This window comes from Colius striatus, chromosome 3 (genome assembly GCF_028858725.1).
Source record: "Colius striatus isolate bColStr4 chromosome 3, bColStr4.1.hap1, whole genome shotgun sequence".
In the NCBI taxonomy this organism is placed as follows: domain Eukaryota; kingdom Metazoa; phylum Chordata; class Aves; order Coliiformes; family Coliidae; genus Colius; species Colius striatus.
Window position 1 is genome coordinate 22,987,487 of NC_084761.1, and position 22,332 is coordinate 23,009,818.

General features: G+C 38.1%; 1 protein-coding gene across 1 annotated transcript in view; it reads right to left on the minus strand.

Moving 5' to 3' along the window:
- Positions 1–22,332, minus strand: part of LOC104554788 (bifunctional heparan sulfate N-deacetylase/N-sulfotransferase 4) — an 83,411-nt gene that overhangs the window by 23,090 nt on the left and 37,989 nt on the right. Inside the window, exons 4-5 of the mRNA XM_061992858.1 lie at positions 15,245–15,430; positions 12,687–12,815 (exon numbers count right to left, since the gene is read on the minus strand). Of these exons, the coding sequence (XP_061848842.1) occupies positions 12,687–12,815; positions 15,245–15,430 (315 nt within the window). The remainder of the gene's footprint in view (positions 1–12,686; positions 12,816–15,244; positions 15,431–22,332) is intronic.

Genomic DNA, 22,332 nt, shown 5'->3' on the forward strand with positions numbered 1-22,332 from the left:
GCTAATGGCAAACAATGGTCAAAATCATTCTTAGTTTGGTTAAGTACCCATAATTGTTTCTCTGATATTCCTGATATTCTCTGATCTTTCTCTCTATAGAGGAATTAAGATCTGGCTATCTTTTGAATAATGGAATTAATTATGTCTATTCTCATGAACTTGGTACTACATAGTCTCTTTCCTTGTGGAAGTTACTGCCCAGGACCCTGTACAGCACAGAATTGTAGAACAACTCTAAAATATCCCATTTAAACTGAGCCCTCTCATAAACACTGAATAAGAATTTTCACCAGGATGTTTTCTTTCAAACCAGAAAGAAAGAAATGCCAGGCAAGTCGATATAGATTGGAGATGCAGGAAATTTATCATTTGCTTTTATAACTGTTCTACTGTCATGTTGTTATTCTAGCAGTTTTATGAAGAGCTGACTGCTCTGTGTTATAGTGTTCATAAATGATGATTAATTAATCCATTTTGGTGGCCTACTCTGAGCAAACAAACCTCAGAATTAATTTAATTCTCCACTCTTGGTTTCAGAGGAAAGAAATACAGCATTTTCAGTTCACTAGAGGATATCATATTCTCAAATCAGCCACTTTCCAATTAATTTTGAACGGCGAACACAGCAAGGAAATTTTGTTCTTGTCCATTTACTTCTATTAAGGATTCATTTTCAATAATCAGAATTCTGAGTCAGCTTATTTTTACCTTAAAGGCTTGCTCCTGACACTTTAATAAATCACCGTATGGTCTGTTCTTGAAGGTAACAGATTCTTTTTCTCTTTACCCAATAACCCTCTTGTTGACATATAGTCATTTATTACTATTTCTGCCATCACCTAACTTGCTGGGAAGTAATTCTGATAAAGTACCAAAACACACAGTGTGGAGTATCAGCTTTCATAAAGAAGGAAAATGTCATGACAGAAAGAAAGGAGATGTGTTATCCTTGAAATGTTTTCTTCATGCTCTGAGATTCAAGCTAATTGGTTTCTAAATATGCTACTGAAGGCTTGAGTTTCCAAGGGATAATATTTTCCTATACCAGCTCCTTGCAGCTCGGGTAGCCATGTGGGATGAAGGAAAAAAGAACAATTTACAAAGGGGGAAAAAGATTCAAAAGCCTGAGCAGGTTTAGAGTGGATTTAATCATACACCTGGTGTTGGAAGATAAAAGTGGCTTCAACTTTTATGTTTGAATTATAATATTTCTATCATGTTATCAGTGCTTACAGGACTCCTAGTTGCAAAAGGAAATATCTTCAGGGGAAGTGACGATTGTGGTGTAGATACAGGCACTTTTATGGTGTACTATCTTTCAAAACAAATGTATGTTGTTTGTATTGAACCTTAATATGAGTTGTGGCAGGAAGAAAATAGAAGTGTTTATGATACTGAACGTGCATGGGATGTAAGTATTTTTCTTTGTAAAGAGGAGACACTACTCTCTTCCTCAGGCAAAAAGCTAATCACTGTGTCCTGCAGTTATACTGCCTGCTCAAGCGGCTATGGTTGGGATGTCCTGGGATAAGCATCTGGCCACTCTTTTCACTTAATGCAATAAGACAATTCTTTACATTGTCCTGGCAAGTTACTGGGCCTCTATACAAAGAGGAAGGCCTCTCTCTCTCTCTCTGTTTTTCATTTGATTTGCTATGTTTGTGATCATTAAGATACATTCTGACGCAGGTGGTTAATACCAAAACTCGCCTTTCATTTGGTAGCTTGAGTATATTCCTCTTGTATTGAAGAGGGACATGCTTGTCCCTGTAGGCAGTAGCCTGCTAATTATGTCTTAACAAGTATTGACATTTTTGTAGTGGAGAGGTTGCTTGCTTTCTTTTTCCTGTTCCTGAAATATGCTGAGATGCTCTGTTCACAGGCCCCTTAGTAGAACTGGATTATGAATTACTTTTGGATTGCAATGTATTTCCTACAATGCCCAAGGTTATTTTTTATTCTTTCTACAGCTATGCTCAGAGAAACAAAGCAAATAAAAAGAAAAATATTATTAACATTCCAGATATTTTGTAATAACACTCCCAAATCTCTTGCGGAAGGTATAAATTAGCCCCTCTCTGCATTACTTTTAATATTCTGAAATATTCTGTGAGTGTGAGTCTCATCTGTTTTTTGTGATGATTGAGAGCAGGAAACAAGAACAAAATGTTTGAAGTACGGTATAGCACATGTGGGACGTGTAGAATCTAGATCTCACAGGCTGGAAATGAACAGTAACCCTTTAGTTATATGAGAGGTTGAAAATTTAAACACACTTAAATGGCCTTCAAAATTAAAAGCATCCAATGACAATTACAAAGAATTTACCTATCTCTGCAACATGTGTTCATGTCTCATTCAAAGTTAGGATAATAATGTACCTTATTATGGACTGTCTGTAGCTTCCCCTGAGTTGAGTTCAAAGTTACCTTTCAATCACAAGTCTGATTTCCCTTTTGACAACTATATTTCTGCAAAAGAAGATAATCTTCCTGAAATTCATGTGCCATATGTCACCTCAGGTTGAAGCTTCTTAGCCATGCTTGATTGAAGTACGAAGAAGAGTTAAAAAAAGTATTTAACTTTTCCCTTTTTCTGTTATTTTTCCTTTTTTAACTTTAAAAATGGCTTATTTTGTCAGTTGCAGATATATTTTGTTGTCTTTGTGGACAAAAAGTGTTTTGTGCAGGATATGCACATGCTGATGCAGGTATAAATCTACAGTAAAAGGATTCTTTTATTTTTATATATCTATATAAAAGGCAGTAATGGCACACACAAGTCCTTGGTGGTGGAATTATGAAAAGGAGACACTGGGAGAGTGAACTAAAATACACTGTGAGAAGAAAGGAAGAGTTAGCCCAGCCATGTTCATGTGTGTAATAAGGAAAAGGAAGGAAGAATAGTGAAGGAGAAGCATCTTGTGAATTAAGACACTGGATATACATAACAGTCTGATCCTTGGTAGAGATATTCAATTTAAACACCTCTCTAGGAATATCTGACCTTCTTGGCTCCAGTTACAGAAAAATCTTAATTCACTGTATGCAGCTATGAGTAGAACACAGATGGGAATGTCTTGAAATGGTAAGAGTCTCATATTAGATCTCATTTTTCTGCAAGCTTTGCTGTTTGAATGTGGGCAAAGATTGGGTCATGTTTCACAGGGAACTTTGCCCTTGCATATGCAGCAAGGTCTACCATTACTTTAGTTCTGGCATTAACTCATCATTGTCTCTCAGAAGGGGTTGGTGGCTGCCTACCTGAGATGGGGCTAGAGCAGAGCAGAAAATAGGAAGGGTGCTGCAGGAAAGAGAGTGACAGTATTAAGAATTATCTATTTGCTTTCAAGGTGAACAGATAATGAGAAAAACATGCACCAGGCTAGCAAGTAAATCCAATTAAAATGAACTGAACAAGTGGGTTTTGTTGGTGGTTCTCAATGCACTTATTTTTTGCTTTAGTGTTCGACTGAGATGTCTTTTGTGCTGTCATTTGCTGGTTTAATAAAAAGCTCTCTCATTTAAGGAGATTTTTTTTTTAGAAGAAATTACTCTCCCTCTCTCTTGTTTAGGATGATAATATTTAGGGCTGTATTTATTAGCTTATCTTGGCCATTAAACATTTATGGCTGTTCTTTATTATCTGTGAAGCAGGGGAGTAAAGGGGATGAACTAGGAAACAGATACAGGAAGACCTTGTGGATGCTGAAAATGTGTTCTATAGAGCAATTTGTAAAAGCATGCTTTAAATATGTCGAAGTATTCCTCAGGAGACTGAGCGAAGGGCAATGGTCAGAGAACATGGACTGAACTCTCTTAATTTTGAGCCTGACATTTGTATGTGGAAAATGTTCCTTAAATTTCGGCTCCAATAGAGTTCCCTAACTTTTCTTAGGAGAAATCTGATTTTTGCTGCTGAAAGCATTTCAGTTTGAGAACTGTATGTTAACAACAGGGGTTTTTATTATCAATTTTCATGGCTTATATTTTGAAGCAAAGAAAGGAATTTGCTCTAGTTATCCCATTTGCTCACTCTACCTCATGCTTTGTGTTGGTTCGTGATAGCAGATGATGTGACCATTAGCGTGCTTTGGAAATTCTGTTGCTCTGACTGGCACATCACAGCTTTCATACCAAAGCTCTCTTTCAAAAGAAAAAAGGTACCTTAATGCAAGTTTATTTTAAACGCTGTTAACTCAGGTTTCTCTACTGAATATGTCAGACAGAAATGCATGTGAACTTGGTTAATGTTTGATGGAAAGGTATTTTCAAAAAGGCAGGAGCAAAGAAAAAGAATATGGCACAGAACAGAGGAAGAGAACAAAGATGAGGCTGGCTTTTACAAATATTCTATGAATGTATAAAGTTATTCTAAAGGGCAATTAAGCTAAGTAAATAATGAGAAGTAGAATTTTTAAAATATGATGAAAATGACTGAAATGTTACACTCCTTAATGCCACAAATTTTTTAATAGTTATGTAACTCAACGAAGTAAACATTAAAAAATCTTTGACAGCACCTCAAAGCACTGCAAAAAAAGAACTGGCAAGGTTTAGGAAGAGAGAAAAGAAGGTGATGCCATGCAAAATGGTTTTAAAAGGAAATAAATTCCAAGTTGTTTGAAGCTGACTTTGTTTTTCCTTTTCCTGTTGAAGCAGTGGAATGCTATACACCTGCAGAAAGCCTAAATATTTTTTTTCACATGGGATCAAGTTGCTGCAACACTGGTCAGAGCCTGAGAATTTTGTATCATGTTTACGTAGTTGGGTTATGTTATAATAAGGTTAAGGACACGGTATGCTTCTTGTCTGATGATCTTGGGTATTCAATTCCCATCTTTGAAAATGTGTTGAGTAGTAATGTACTTTCCTGTTTTAAGATTTAAATATAATTATTATAGACGTGATGTAGCAGCCCAGTGGTAAGAATCTTAGACTTGCAAAAAGTTTTATTTTACTATCAAAATCAGATTATTCAAAATACTACTTTTGTAAGATGTTTTTACATTTTTGATTTGTTTAAGTCTTAGATGACTTTTTTTTTTTTTTCCTCTTGCTTATTTCTACTGATTGTGGTTGTTTTATTTTCTTTTTCACCAGTGCCATGGGCATGCTGATGTTACAACTTCTGGGAATTTTGCCCTAATGAGGATGTAGTGAATAGCTGATTTTTGTTGTTTGTCAAACCACAAAGCAAATAACATCAATGATTACATAACACAGCTTTGGTCTGAGAGACCAAAAGAGAAAAAAACCCAAAACTGTCAAACGTTTCATTACTTGTATCAAACAGTAAATGAAAACTTCGAGAGCACGGTAATATCTCATTTTCTGTCCCAAACTGTGGATGTGATTCTTATTTGTAGATACATCTGCAATTCTTCATTATTATTCTAAGCCTCCAAATGAATGAAACTCTTCAGAGAGGAGATAGATTGACACCTCTTGAAAGTTGCACTATTTAGGTTTATTTCAAACGCAGTCTGTTCACTGAGGCTTTTTCCACTAACTTTAATGAGCTTTGCTTTGAAGTGTTTATGCAAAGAATAAGTACTCCAAACTCTAGGCTTGAGCAGCCTTCTGCATTAGCTAGATCCTGGAAAGGTCTGGCTGGGATTCTTGTAGTCCTCATTAAAACTCAAAGGGAAGCTAGTTTGATTTCTGTCTGTCTTGCTGGAATTTATCCCTCCTCTTCATACTACTAAATCAACTCTGCCAGACATGACTCATCTTTAGGATTCATAAATTAGAAAGTGAAAATATCTCTGAGATGTAGAGTATTCATAGAAGATGTTTAAAAAAAAAATTTCCATTGGAAGATCCCCTTGACAATCTCTGCAAACTATTTATTATAATGCAATGTCTCCTGGGCATTTTCTAATTTAACCATCTGTGTAGTATTGCTTCATGGCAAGGCAAACATTTTTGGTATATGAGCTTAAAATTTATTTACTACACATTTGCTGAAATTGTTAATTCTAACCTGAGTAATGGATAGGGTTTCTGTAAACCACTTTCTTGTCAAAGCTCAGGAAGGGAAAAAAGAGAATTTACCAGTAGCCATCATTTGTGGCATGTTTTAAAGCTAGGAAAGGCTAGCAGGTATTCAGTTCTTGCCTTTTTGAATGTTCAGTTGCAAGCTCTTTACCTCATGCAAAATGTCATTTCCCACCTGCTCCCTGACAAGGCTGCTTTATGAACTTGTCACATGTGAAGCACACAGAGACACAGCGTTGCAGTCAATACACCGCAATGTCAGTGTCACTGCTTGCTATTATCATGGAAATTTGTAGTCTGACCCTAAATTAGTCATACATAAATTCTTCCTATCTGATACATTATTCCTATTTAGTACATCTGCTTCCCCATGTTTGACTGTTCTTTAAGTGTGCTTCAGTAATCAAACTAATTTTAAAAAATGTTTAGTCAAAACTTGATTATTTGAGCTGTATTCCTACTTGAATTTGTTTGGAGGGATGGGATAAAATAAATGAATGTCAACAGCTGAAGGAAACATGAGCTGCTATGTGCTGTCTTTTACAACTCATCCTCACTGTTAAAACCCTCTTAAAAACACAGCTACAAATCAAGTCATTGCTTTGTGTCTGGAAACTCTGGTCTACATCAACGAGGCAAAGCACTTCTCTGAACAAAGCAGGATCATAGTGCAGATGCCATGGCCATTCAATAAAAACAGTCAGCTATTACAATCTATTACTTGTTTTTTGAACACTGCTGGGGGTTGCTTCAGTTGGATGTGATAGACCTGCTCAATGTATCGATGCCAATGCAGAGGGAGCATTACGTTGGTGGCTATACAATTTAACTTCCTCCTGGAAGTTGGAATTGATGTTGACTTTGGTTCTGTTGCTAAGTTTATTCATCCACTTATTGCACATCTGCATCTCTTCAGAACTGCTTGTGTCACAACTTATTTGCAGACTGTCAGGTTTCTGTTTCTTCACCCCTGACATTTTAAGCTCGGAGACTAGAAATAGCTGAATTTAGTTTGGTTTTAGACAGCTAAATAGCTGTAATCCGCAGCAGAAGGTGGTGGTGTGCTGATTTTAATTAAGTTATTGTGATTATTTCTAAAATTTGAAACAATCTGAAAAGCCTTTTTTGAAGAGTGTGTTGGAAACCTGAAATAATTCTGTTTACTGGAGAGTAAAGTATGGCTTTTCAGTTCTGGAAGCCTTGCCTCGAAGTAATTGTGGACATGAACAAAACTATTCCCACTGTACTCTTGTCCTCCCTAACTAGTCAGTATATGTGGTAGTGATTGTTGTAAACGAGCAGCTGTCGGACTAGTAAGATGAAGCAAGGAAGCTGGTGAATCGAGTGAAGATGATGATGCTGGACAATGAAGGAAAAGAAGGGCCAAACTGTGCAGCACCTCATTAAACTTTTTTAGCTAGTGTTGCTAGTTTGCTTCTTAATAAGCAATAGCTTCACTTGTATATCTCTTCAACCAGGCAAAATGAAAGTGAGAGAAGGTTTTTGGTTTTAGTGCTTCACAAGCTTTGATAACTTCAATGTGGCAGTAGCAGATGCTTTACAGGAACAATGCTTTGTGTGTAGGTGAGGATATGTATAGTGTGCTCCTCTGTATCCACCTATGGAATAAGCTCATGCCCAGATTGCTCCTGTCACATAGAGTCTCTGCATATATGGCTCAAATATAACTTATTTTTATCATCTATTTAAGTGTCTGAAATAATGTGAGAACTGTTTTAGAGGGATTCATGACACTGGTAGTGTTGCACACCCAAAGGCATAAAGCGAAAGAATGGGAAAGTATGAAGATTGAAAGCCTATTGGGAATGGTGTTGGAGGTCTGCAGGGAGCTGAAAACAATGCATCCCTGTCTGGACTGGCTTTCGGGAACAGTTCCTAAAGTAAATCATTTTCAAAACTGAGGTCCGTGGTTTTGATTTGGAGGAATCTAGGTAGCTGCCTCCAAGAGAGAAGCTGAAAGCAAATGGAAACTTGTGCAATGTGTGAGACCAGCCTTTACAATAGTTGCTTTGGGAAGATGTCACTGAACTTCACAGCTTGCTTCATTTTTGGTATAATGAAAAGTGTATTAGCAGTTATTTATGGATTGGTTTGTTTATAAGTAATGCACCTAGGTTTTCAGGTATCTAAAGTCAAAAGATTGTTATATCACATCTAACTTGAAATTGTTGCCCAACTGTTCTTAGGCTCATCTACAGAAACATAACAATGTAGAAGCTGAAACAAAAACCATCGCACAGAAATGAGACAGATGGACAATGGCCACAGATAGAATTGTTTGTAAACTCTCTTCTAACTTCTAGCCTACTTCATCATCAAGAAGGCATCTTACAAAGTAATAACAAAATGATCATCTGTTTGAGTTGGTAGAAGAGTGTCTGAGAGAGCAGATATCATCTTTTTTGTTGTTGCTGCTCTTGTGGTTTTCAAATCAGGCAGGGATAGTGAATGACACTGCACACCACAGGGGAGGTACCTAGCTGCATAAGGAGATTTCCAACCCAATCTTGGACACTGGAATATGACCTTTGTGGTAATAACACAGAATTTGCATGTATCTTTGGTTGTCATGGTAACCTGGCAGCATTATGAGAGTGCATGTGTTCTCTTTCTGCAAGCAGGAATGGTTTGATACCATCTTCACCCTGCAGAGGGTTTCCCCTTTCCCTGTATGCTATATGCTCCTGGCTCACTCTAATTGCTGGTGGAAGTTGTGTACACCTGCTTGAGACCAGAGCTGTGTGAGCAGGGAACTTGTGCAACTGCGTGGCAGCAGAATTAATAGGAGGTACTCTATTTCAGTGCATCTCCTCCACACTGGGAAAGAGTCTAGCCAGTGTATGAAAAGCTTCTAGGATATAAGACGGGAAGTCTCTTGTTGCTATTCTGGTATGCAGTTGTCATGATTTTGTGTGGAGCTGTTTCTGGTAATGGGCTGTATGGATAGCTCCTGTAAGAAGTTACTAAAGACTGTCCCTAGCTCTGACTCAGACCCACTTCTGGAGCTGAGCTAATTAAACACCTCCATGATCAGTTTTTAAGAAGAAGCCAGAAGAGGAGGATGCTTCCTATTCCTTCTTGTTCTTCCTTTTTCTCTGGCTGGTGGTGGTGCAAGGAGTTGGAAGAGAGACAAGCAACCATGCAGACTCCAAGGTCAGTGAAGGAGGAGAGGAGGAGATGTGCTGAAGCAGAGGCCTGGTGAAGCTGAGATTCTTTGCAGTTTGTAAAAGACCTTGAGTCAGGAGTAGTGACCATGCCCAGAGGAGGCTGTGTCCCATGTGAGGGACCAGGTATTGCAGCAGGGGAAGAATGTGAGGAGTCATCCTCCTGTGAGAAGAAAGAAGTGAATAACCACCTCCCCCATTCCCTGAAACCTCCTGCCCCCTGAGCTGTTGAAGGGGGAGGAGGCAGAGATATGAGAAGCAGTGAGCTGGGCCAGGGGAGAAAGGAGGTATGAGGAAGAGAGATCTTAAAGTGCTGGTTGTATTTTTCTTATCCTGCCCCATTTTTGCTTTTTTGTTCTGTTCTGTTTCTTGTATATAGTAGAATAAACTTTCCTTACTTTTCTTTCTAAGTTGAGTAGTGGAGTCTGTTTTGCCTGGAGCCATAATTGGCAGGGAGCCCTCCCTGCCCTTGTCTCAATCCACAATATCCTTAGCTATCTTTTTTTCCTCACATTTCACTGAGGCCTCTGCCATCCTAATAAGAGTGGGGGTGGATGGGCGGCACTGAGCGAGAGACTGTCGTGGTGCTTCATTGCTGGCTGGGCAAAACCATGACAGCACTGCTGTCAGAATGGAGAATATGTCACAGAGCATATTGTTTTATTCAAGTGAGTTTACAATTGGCCTTTTCAATTTGTGACTTCCCTTTTTAGAAGATAACATAGATTTTAGATACTAATCTGTAAACTTTTCCAAATTAACCACTCAAACACGACACCTTCGCTTACAGCAAATAAAAGAAAGGTCTTCACATTTGTTCATTTATGTGCTGTCTAAACTTGGTATTTAAAAAAAGAAGAGTGTATGAATACAGATTATTTCCTTTCCTACACACACCAGCTTCTGTCTGAGATAAGGCTAGCTTCTGCTTTTACTGTTGTCAGTGGGTGCATATTTCATAGGGTAGTGTGCCAACCTGACTTGAATGATGGTGAGGTTTTGTAGTATATCTTGCTTCAGCTCACACATGATTAAATTATATTTCTTCCTGTCTGAATAAGCACTTACACTGGAATAGATTCATACTTAACTCAGAGTTAGGGAATTGCGTGTCAGTATTTCTCTTGTATTGCTTAGCTCACTAAAATATCAATTTTCATGAGGTAAATGTAAAAAATCATAACAATGGGAGAGGAGAATCAAACATTAACAGCTTAGAAAAGCTGTTCTTTTCAAATACCACCCAATAACATATATATTGCATTCAAATTATTTGGGCATATCTTGGTCAAAACAATGACTTGATGTATTGAGGAAAACCAAAGAAAGTTTTCCTACCTCTCCTTTTCTTTGGAAGATGGCCTTCCAGCTCCATCATGAAAATGACAGATGTATGATTTAACCTGGAATGCTTTTCCTGCCATTACATACTGTCTTTCTTGGAAAAGTCCTGTCTCTGCTACATCACTCCTGAAACCTAAAAGGCAGACAGTAGAAATGCCTCTATTGAGTACTCTTTGTCATGCTCAGAGCATTTATCTGTGCTGTAGCACCTGTCTAGGGAGGAATCTGGCCCCTTTCTGGGGGAAGCACTGGGACCTGGTGGGGGGAAATCTGTAAAGCTGGCATAAGCAACTGAAGGGGTTAGAGCTCCCAGAAGGAAACTGCTCCGGCACCTCTGAGGTTGGTTGTGCTTGGGAGAGACCTGAAGAACCCAGGCTAATGAATTATGGAGGATGTAATAAATGGTGCCATAGGCCTATCTGATTTTGCTCAGAGTTCAATAAGAGCCTTTAAAATACTTTTTTGAGTAATCAAAGAGCCACCTTTCCATATAGTCTCAGCCTGCATTCAGAAAGAACATTTAGATGCTGTCATTTAAAAGATCCAAAGGCTGAAATTTCTAACAATCAGCCATGAGCTTGTGCCTTCTTGCTTATTTTCCTGTCAAGAAAGAAGGAAAACCTGAAATCAGGGACAAGGAGAGTTGTAGGAAAGGAAGTTAGTCTGACTGGAGCATGTTTACAGTCCTGGATGTGGTGATGGACTGAGGAATTAGGGCTATTCTAAGCATCTCTAGTGGAGTAAGAACATACTGTGCTACAGACACTGCCTAATCTGAGGAAGTCTTCAGACTTTGTAAAAAGAATGATAGTTAAGAATACATTCCAACAGCATTCCAAGGCAGTGATGAGCCAAGTTACTCTTATGGAAACTATAGAAAGAATAGCCAGTCTGAAAGAAGTGCAGTTAGTGGAAAGATAGGATAAATAATAGGGATATTTTTTAGTCTCGAATTCAATGTCATATGTATGATACAGAATAATTCCTAATAGAAATGTCACATTTCTTGAAGTCCACTGAACTTAGGGACCAACTTAGCTCCCTAGCCAAAATTTTCACCTAATTCTATAATACTAAAAACTATATTTAGGTCTCTAAATAAAAGCGACCTAGATTTGAGTTATTTCCCCCCGATGTTTCTTTAAGTCTGTGGAGAAGTCTGCAATTTAAAACCACTGAAAATTAGGCCACATAGAGAGACAAGGCATTTATCTTGTGAGTAATATAGCTTGTTTAAGTGTAACAGGAAGAAGGGAAGGCAATGGCAAGAAAATAATAGATGTACAATCTTTTTGTTTTTGTCCTGCTCCCTTCCACCTCTAGGCTGATGTCTTAAATGGCACCAGAATATTGCTCACAGGTAGAAGAACTGTGACTTCAAAACACACCATTTGCAGTCTTACATCTTTCTTCCTTGATCCTTGGTAAGCCCAATCATATCTATGCATCCACCTACATCATGTTGTTGTTTGTGTGCATGTTTATATTAGCTCACTGTAGTTCAGACTGCTTTATTAGTCATGAGACAAATTTGCATGATATCTCTGCAAGTCATCCCTATAGTCTGTGGCACTTTAGGTTAAACCATATATGTCTATGTTTATACATATGTAGGTTGTTTATATGTGCACACATACATATAGCTTATGGTTCATGTAATGTTGACAAAAAAAGAAATGCAGCACTGAGCAAATCAAAAGTGTTCATTAGATCAGTATATACTGCTTGTGATATTTTTTTAGCTGCACAAAAGCTATTTTTTAAGAGCCAGAAGTGGGGGAATGAGCCCTGGAGCTTCCATCGAGATAATCAAGAGTACCTCAGGAGCCAAGCTTTTGGGAAAAAAAGGAAAAGTGGAATAAGATCACACAATTTTCTCTACCCTTACTAGTTTATTTTAGTCTGGTAGACAAGTCAGAATACTCTTCTGTTATGGAGACCCAGCTTCAGTATGGAAAACGATATGGAGCTGAAATGAATGCATTTTCCAGTAATGTTGCAGAAAGCTCTAGTTAAAAATTAGCAAAAGACATTTTGTTCCTTTCTTCTGAATTTGCTTGTTACTTCTGAGCAAGCAAGATCAATAAAAACTGATCTCCTTTACTTCCTTCCTCCTCCCTGACAGCGCATCTGAAAAATAGCAAAAGAAGATACCTACAGGATTCAGGAGAATGGTGAGGAAGAGCTCGCCTCCTTGGATACTTTTGTCCAGCTCCTGAGGACCCCCTGGATACTCTTTGTAAAAAATAGTATGAGTGAAAAGGCCACAGGTCTGTCGAGGGAGCACCTGAGAACAAAAATAACAACAACGTTGTGACAAACTTCTTTCTGCAAACACCCTGACACAGCCACCCAAACCCCTCCAGGGACTCAAAGAAACTAACTGCAACCCTTTCTGCCTCTGTGCTCTGGTGTGTTTATTTTTGTTCTTTGTGCCTTCTGTACTCTCATGGTAAGCAAGCGTGGTTCTCTGGAGATTTCCAGATGCCAGCTCTGAAAAGCTACAACACGTGGTGAGCTTTCATGCAGTTTTATTCAGTTCATATAGTCATAATAAGTGTTTGTTTCCTGGCATTTGGAAGAGGAAGAACACAAAGCCAAACCTCTCTTCCCTTAGTAAGGTTAGTTTATTAGCAGATAAATAGTGCTCCCTGGCCATTACTCCTGTCTCAAGCAATTACTGTTCTTGAGACACTGAACTGAATTTCTCTTCAAGGCTGCAGACCGTAAAAGACCTGTTGCTTCATACTTTCCTCAGTCCTGAAAACCCTATGAGCCCCTTCTTCCTGTTCTTGGAATCTGTATGGGATTGGTGGGATGCTTTGCAACAATCTGAGGTCAGTTCCCATCCCATAAAAAACAAGAGTTTACATATCAGAAACAAACTAGCTAGCAGGTGGGGGAAACTCCTCTTGGAGGACTTGATGTTTAGTTACATCAGTAACTAGGTGCTAGCAAAGGGCTCTGGTAAAGTAACAAATGTCAGGGCTTAGGGGTATTGCCTAATCTATATAGAGACATCATTCACCTAGGGAAGGTCTTTTGTTTCCTTTCAGTCAGTGTTTTAGCTTTTCTACTCAGTTCATTGAATCATAGAATCGTAGAACTGTTCTGATTGGAAAAGACCTTTAAGTCCAACCACTCATTTAAGATTAACCATCAAACCTTAGCACTTCATCAGTATCTCCAACTATGGGGACTCCAACACCTCTCTGGGCAGCCTGTGCCAGTGTCTAACAACCCTCTCAGTGAAAAAGTTCTTCCCAATCTTCAATATAAACCTCTCCTGGTACAACTAGAGGCCATTTTCTCTTATCCTATAATTTGTTACCTGGGAGAAGAGACTGACCTCCACCTCAATATAGGTAGTTATAGAGAGTGATTATGTCTGTCCTCAGCTTGCTCTTCTCCATGCTAAACACTCCTAGTTCTCTCAGTTGCTCTTCATCAGACTTGTTCTCCAGACCCTTCACCAGCTCCAGTGCCTGTCTCTGGACACACTCCAGCACCTCAATGTGAGCAGGTTGGTGTTGGTCTTGTTAAACCTCATATAATAGGCCTTGGCAAATCATTCCAGCCTGTCCAGGTCACTCTGAGGAGCTTTCCTACCCTCCAGCAGATCTACATACCCACCCAGCTTCGTGTCATTTGCAAACATACTGAGGGTGCACTCAATCACGTCATCCAGATCATAGATAAAGATGTTAAAGAGAACAGGTCCCAGCACTGAGCCCTGGGGAACACCACTGGTGACTGGCCACCAACTGGATTTAACTCCATTCACCACAACTCTCTGGGCCCAGCCATCCAGACAGTTCCACCCAATGAACACTGGGTATGTCTAAGCCATGGGCAGCCATCTTCTCTAGGAGAATCCAGGAGTTAAAACAACAAGTAAAATCTACTTTCAGCAGAGCATTTGAATACATATGTAAATACATTGCTGAATTTGTGTCTATTCCAATAGTAATTGACCTCTGTGCAAGAATTTCTTGGTTTCGATTAAGATTTTAATTTTTACTTGTTTAGGGGATCAAAATTGAGACTTTATATGCATAGGCAATATTCAGGTCAGTTTGGACTTTAAAACATCCTATGACCTACCCTTGAAATATTTCTCCAGTTATCCAATTTTTGTGTTTAACCAATCTATAGAGTTGCAGTTGGCTGGTAAGACAGGCCAAATACATTTTCTGCCCTGCATGAAGCGAGAAACCTTCTTTCTCCTTGCACAAATGCATGCTCCAGAAAAACTGAGTGTGTTGTCTAGTCCCTGACTCTGGGAGTTTCAGAAGTAAAGCTTGGAATGAATCCTCAGCTTCAGAGAGTGTCCTACTTGCTGTAGGAGATTACTTACACCTGCTCACATTCCCAGGTGGTGGATTTCTAATCCTTTCATACTTTAAGATGGACCAGAGCTTGAAATGTACGTCTTAGGCAGTTTAATGAATTTCCAAGTGTGCATTTATAGCTCAGTTGATAGTTGATGTGGCTACAAGTACATTTAGTTTTGGAGGATTACATTTGCAGTTGCCTGAGTTTGTGTGACTGTTTTTTTAAACTGGCTACATAACAAATGTGCTATTTTGGCATCTTTACAAATCCTCAAACAGAGAATTTTAATGATTGCTGTAAAACTTGAAGCATTTGGTAAAAATAGCATACTTTTGAGCCATTTAAAATACTATTGCTATGAAGCATGGAAATGCAGTGTACCATGATGCCATTGTGGATGAAGCCCCTTCTGTACCGTGCAGGCTTCAGGTGTGGGTATTCTTCTGTGCTGGTCACTCGGATATGCCAGACCTTCTTCCAGGCCTCGTACAGCTGGATGTGAACTGGGTAGACTCCAGAGTGGTGTGGAGCCACTGCATACCCCATGCCAGTCGGGATGCCGTGCTCCTGCAACACAGCAGAAGGAGAAATATATTTAGGAATAGAAAAAGAACATGTAATTATTCAAAGCTTATTTTTTTCCTGCAGACAGCAGCATTACAGAAGCTTTTGTCCTTGAACAGACTTGTATCTATTTGTATGTAGCACAAGCTAAAAATGGGGGAGAGAAGAAGGGAATTGGAATTACAGTTTGATAACTGTAGAGCGATAAATAATCCTTTTGGATTACATTGTGTTCTTGTTCCATGGAATAGATTTGCCTGCTGGTTCATTACCTATCGTATGTATTTTAATATGCATCCTACCTGTTTGTTTTAAAAGTAATCCTATAAGCTGATGCTGCTTATTTACTAAGCTATCAAACAACATTAGAGTAGTAAAAAGATGGGGAAAAAATTTTTGCAGTGACATATGTGGGGTTTTATTTTGTTTCCTATTTCTGGAATAAGATCAAAGTTCCTTTTTGATTTTCAAAATAAATAAATATCTATCTCTCATTGCTTCTGAATCTGCTTATATTTTTTTCTATGGCATTAAGGTAATAGTAAAAAAACCTGGATTTTGATGGACATTTTTTCACTTCATAAATATTCATTCAGCTCAGTTTCTAAAAGGAAATATGTGCATTTTCATGACTATAATCCATAGGTTATCTTGAAAGTATCTTCCTATAACACAATGAGGTAGTTGATGTGCTGGCAGAAGGAATTAAGGAAGAAGCTTAACTGTGAGTGTGCTGGGCATGTTCACTCCACTCCTGATGCTCTCCTGCCTTTGTTCTGCTCCCCTTCCTGACTTAGCGTGAAAACCCATTCTGATAATGAGGCCTGATAACGACATCTACAGATCAGGGTATATTTAAAAGAGAGTGTAAGCTATATTTTTGAAGTGTAAGCTATATATGTGAAAATGAGGTAATTAGTTTTGTTAGTCTGAGTGACTATTCAGATACACAGCCAGCACTTGTCACCAGCTCCTGGCAGAAGGAAAGGTTTTGCTCTGCTTCTCCCAAGGCTCATTTGCAGTGGGTCCAGTAAAGCCCTTTTAAACTCTTCTATGGCATTTTTATGTTGCAGGGTGTGTCCTGCTGCTGTAGCTCTCACTGAATCCCTTCCCACACTCCAGATGTTTACTGAATTAATTTTACTCCTAGTATTACAGGATACATCAGCTTTTTTTCTGTTCATTTAAAACTGACATTCAGAGGGAAATGTTAAAATGTAAGACAATGATTTTTAGTTAGGTTTTTTTTGTCCTTCCTCTTGCCCACATCATCCAGGAACTATTGCATACTTTATTCCCAGGAACAGCAGGTCCTTCTGGACATCTTCAAGTACTTTGCAAAGAAAGGTGTTTGGTTCATTGACAAAAATTCAGTTAAATTTGTAGGGAACACTTGTTCACAGATCACATAATGCAAACACTTAAAATTACCTTTCCCTTATTAACGATCTTAGGTTACTGTCTGATCTTGAAAAAAGAAACACAAACTCACTACTTTGTAATTTACTGAGAGCAAAATGTAATTTCTGATTATTATTGTTGTTATCTACCTGAAGGGCATGAGTCAGTTTAAGGGTGAAATGAGGAATAGCTCTGTAATGTGAAGTATTAAATTACCTGAAAAATCTGGCAGTTTATTACTCTGCTTGAGTAGTCTGATGCTCGCACTGTCAAATATAGCGTGTTAACTTAAATATACTGTAATACTTTGAAATCTAAAACCTTCACCAAACTTGTGTTAGGGAGTATAGAGACACGTAATATAAGGCAAATCTATCCCGAGCTAGATAACACTGCTCTGAATGATATGTCCAAAAGTAGGTATCTGGATGAATACATGTAAAGTTCTGTTTATCTACTTACTATTTGCTGCCGATATTGCCATAGTAACAGATTGGTGAAATGGTAATCTGCCACTCACAAATAAAATAAGGCAGCTTTTCATAAATTCTCAATATAAAAAGGTAATTAGCTTCTGAATAAAACCAGCAAACTACATAGTTCATCACACAAATATATGTCAGTCATTCAGAGACCCAATATGAGTTTAAGAAGAAACAACTAACAAATAATCAAGTTCTCTTTGATCAGTTCCATTTTCAGTTTACTTAGCTAAACTAAATATTATATGTCCTATTTTAGTGATTTCTGTTGCTCTATTCCCTGTTTTCTTCTCATTGTGTTATTAACGATTGATGACTAACATGCTAAAGGAGGCGTATACATTTGAACTTAAACTTTTGGTCAAAACGGGAGATAGCTGTAGTAAGTATATTTTCTTATATATTTTAAGGAACAATTTCCTACAAGATTTTATTGGCTTATTTTTAAATTCAAGACTACCATTGACTTTTTTTTTTTAAATTTTGAAATTTGTTCAAAAACTTTGTGCATATGTTTGCCTGGTTTTGGAATCTTCCGACATTTATTGGCAGTGAGAAATGCAGCATTACGTTTCTTTGCATGCTTAAGTTGGCAACCCAGACTCAATAATTTTGGGTGGGTTAAATTTTTATTCCTGATTCATTTTAATTCTAATTTAAATGCCAGCAAAAGCTAAAGCTGTAGCAGTGTCTTGGATGAGTTCAACATTAAAGGAGAATCACTGTTGTAACCTGTGAGAGAGGGAGAAGATGATTAAAACTGTTGTTGCATTTTTGGCAGAAAATTCCCCAAGTTGTCACTACTTTCCATGCGGTGTTTTGCATCACGGAGCTGCCTGGGAGAGTGCAACCTGCCTTTTTTTAAGGGCCAGATTGGACTAGAGGATACTCTCCAGGACCCCACCTCATGTCCTTCAGGCACCAATAAGCATATGGTATGTGGATCAGATTATTAATAGTTCGAAATAACCCTCTCTCTGATGTCTGCATGTGACCAGCACATCAGGCCAGTGCCAGCCTCTTCAGGTGGCAGAGCCCAGGGAGTTGCTGCCTCGTACTCATGCTGATGCACCCAAGCCATAGGAATGGGAATTGGAAACTGAAAACTCTGTAGTCTTGCCAATGCAGTCTGGATTATCTGTGCATCCTCCAAAGTTACCTTCCCCAGAGCACAGGTGTGGGTCAGGTATTTCTATGGCTGATCTGAAAGGCTGAAGCAATCTTACAAGGCTGCTTATCTCTCTCAATTATCATCTTTGTTCAAGCAAGTGAAGATTTACTTGAAACTGCTAACCTCTTTTGACCTTCTTATTTGTACAGAAATGAACCGTGTTTGCCATGAGTCAGCATGTGCTCTGTGTACTTATTCTGCATTTGCACAAAACCCCTCTGCAGGTAATGAAAGAGCAGGTAATGCAGAATGAGCACTGCTTTCCAGAAAGAGGCATATTGTCAACACGTTAAGTTTCCATTCTTATAATAGATTTTCTGTGAGCAGATGTTGGAATTTGAATAGTCTTACAACATCTGGAAGATTGAACGTTTATATTAGCAGGATCTGCTTGACAAAAAAAAAAACCCAAGAGTTTTTGATTGCATCAAATATTACATGTCCTTGTTAAAATGCAGTAAGAAATAAAATGAAACTAAACCTAAAATTTTATTACACAACTGGTGTTCTGGCTCTTAAAGATGATATGTCTTACAGAAACATCTAATATTGACCATTGTTAGGGAAAAAATACAAAAGCAACCTTTTAATTTGTTAAATCTTATGTCCACTGTAGATCTTTCACAAAGTCAGATGAACTGCAGCATTCCTTTTGATATAAAGACTTTTATTATTTATGAAATGAAAAAAGTCGACAATACATCCCCAGATAAAGTTGATAAACCTTTTGACTTGGTCCAACAGTAGGTGGTAGACACAGTTCTTTTAAAGATGTTACCTTCCAAAGTTAAAAGACTGATATTAGCTTTGCATATTTTCAGTACTAGGATATGTTTCTAATATTGCTGCACACAAACGAGATTTCCTATAAGAGATTATATGTTACTCTGACAGTTTAAAATAGTTAGTAAACTTTCTTTTATTTGGTAAATGAATTTGCTTTCTTTCTTGCTTGTCAGCACCCACAAACATTGTGTTATATTTTATCCATTACCAACACATGATTTTTGCTCTCAAGGGTCACATTTCTGGATTATTTTTATTTAATAAATATTTCATCCTTCCATTATTTTTGGTTCAATTCTAAACCTTAAAAATCCAATTAAAAGATCTCTAGCCAGACAAGGCAGATCAGCAAATCAGGTGATTGTTATTGAGATATAGGGGCTGTGCTGGTATTTGCTATTGCTGCTTTCATCTCTACAGTGTGCTTCCTTGCCATGCTGTAGACCATTACAGAACATTTTGAGAGACAATCTCTACTGGGCATATTTCTTCCTAACATTAACTACAGACATTAACAGTGAGACAAATTAGAGTTGTCATCACATGTAGATACTTTGTTCACTTGTCTTCATATTCTCAGTACTTCCTTGGTATATTAAAAGCTCGTGGTTCCTTTGTGGTTTGGGCAGCTGAAAAGTTCTAGGCAGAGGAAGTGCTAATGTGCATCTGTAGTTGGTTTATGAATAGAAGATTGAAGACAAGGAGTGCTACTAGACAAGCTCTGAATTGATTTGTTTGTTTTGTTTGTGTATATCTGAATCAATTTGTTCGTTTTCTGTATATCACTTCTTCATATCAGATCACAGATACCTTTTTTACTGTCAATGATAGTTTTCACCCTATCTGTACAATACTTTGCACATGTGCTCACAAATGAGCACAGAAGATAATCAATGAACAAACAAATCAAGGGACAAACTAAAGAGCTATAGGCTTTGTATTAAACATACTCTACTTGTTTTTGTCAGATAAGGATACACAAAAGCAAGAAGAAAGGACATCTTGCGATTAAAGGATGGCAATGAGAACTTGGATTGTTTTATTTTGGGAATATACACAATCAGAAACTTCTGCTTGTACAATTTGTTTACCTTTTTATGTATCAATTGTATTGTCTATAAACAAGGAGAATAATACTCGAGACATTATCAGTTTGCAAAATTTAATCCAAGGCTTAATCCACTACTGTCTTTAAAGCATTTTGCAATCCTCTGATAGAAAAAAAACCCACAAATCCACAAAATACGATTAAGTAAAATACAACCGATAATAAAAATTAAATGTCATTGGCCATTTCCTTAGCTAGGTTCTAAAGCATACCATCCATATTTCCGTAAATAAGACATTGGGATAACAAACTTCTGGGTCGTCTGCAACTTTACCAGAGTTAAAATCTCTGAATCTTGCTTCTCTGAGGTAAGGAAATAATGAGTGCTTGAGAAGAGATTTGGCAGCAAGGTTTGTGGGAATGGGGCTTTGGATGGTTGGCTATGGGGCCCATCACTTGGGTGTGCGTGAACAAGAATTTTGCCAGGCGAAACCTCCTCTGCTTCCTGCAAGGTCCACACCAGTGAGGGCAATAACATTTATGAAATGTGAGAGAATCTCTTCCTTTCACCAACTAGGCATGAAACAGTAGAAATTATATATCTCAGTGACACATAAAATCTAATAATTTGGAAGGCTCTTGTTAAAGGCAGTCTCCCGATTCACAAGCAATTCATATAAAGAGGAATCCTTTGACAACTGTTGATTTTACTAAGCCCCAGATACAGAGGTATACATATCAGCACTGAAATCAAGGCAATTAGATTCCTAATTAGCAATCAGTTGTATGTATACAAAACCCTTCAGATATGCGATTTCTACATATATTTTGTGAAACAGCTGTTTGAGGCAGGCTGCAATTTTAAGTCCTCATTTTATAGAGCATCATTATGAGGTGTGGATATATCCGAGTAAAACAGAATGAAGCCTTTTATCTAGTTGCCAGCTGTAACACCTGTATTTCTCGCCTGTGTTCAGCAGACTGTGTACTTGAGCTCCTGCAAACCAAAGATTATGCATACAGTGTAAATACGAGAGCCAATAAAATTTTTGTTTATATACATTTATAGCTGCATGCGATAATGTCCATGAAATACTGTTTCGGGTGCACTGTCTTGTGTTTATTAAGCTTGACTTTAATCTGCCATACTCAAGAGAAGGATATTCCTTTCGTGAAAACTTTTCCCCCAGTGAGCAATGTCAATCTCAAGCCTCATACTCTCTTTCGTGGAGAAATTGGTGACTGTGGTGGGATTTCAGTGCAGGTTTCCAGAAAGTGTCATCTGTTTTAGCTTTTTTTCTAAAATGATAAAGTCGGGAGTAGCCAACAGTTCTTAATGAACAGAATTTTTGTTGTGATAAATGTTGTGATAATGAACAGAATTTTGTTGGGATCTTAAAGCAACCTTGACTGCTCTTCTCAGGTATAATGACGTTCTGTCCCATCTTGAAGATACTATTGGCTTCTTAGACTCATAGAATCATAGAATTGTTTCAGCTGGAAGAGACCTTTAGGATCATCGAGTCCAGCCTTTGTCCCAGCCCTATCAACCACTAAACCATTTCCATAAGTGCAACATCCAACTGTCTCTTAAACATCTCCAGGGCTGGTGACTCCGCCACCAACCTGAGCATCCCATACAAGTGCCTGACAATCCTTTCATTAAAGAAATTCTTCCTTATATCCAGCCTATCTTACCCATATTTTAAAAATTAATGATGAAATACCACATCATGTGAAGGATGAATGTGATCATACTTTCTAATAATTATTGCAGCTTTCCTTGCAGAAACTGTCACTGAATGTCATCTCTACATGCAGCTCAAAATGAGAAATGCAAAAGAAAATGGCATCAGCATCAAGCTGTGTTCCCCAGAGTATAATACTGAATTAAGATGTTAGAGCACAAATAAAACACATTCAACGTCAAGTAAGTCACAGAATTTCAGAATCACAGAATATTAAGGGTTGGAAGGGATCGAAAGACCATCCAGTCCAACTCCCCTGCCAGAGCAGG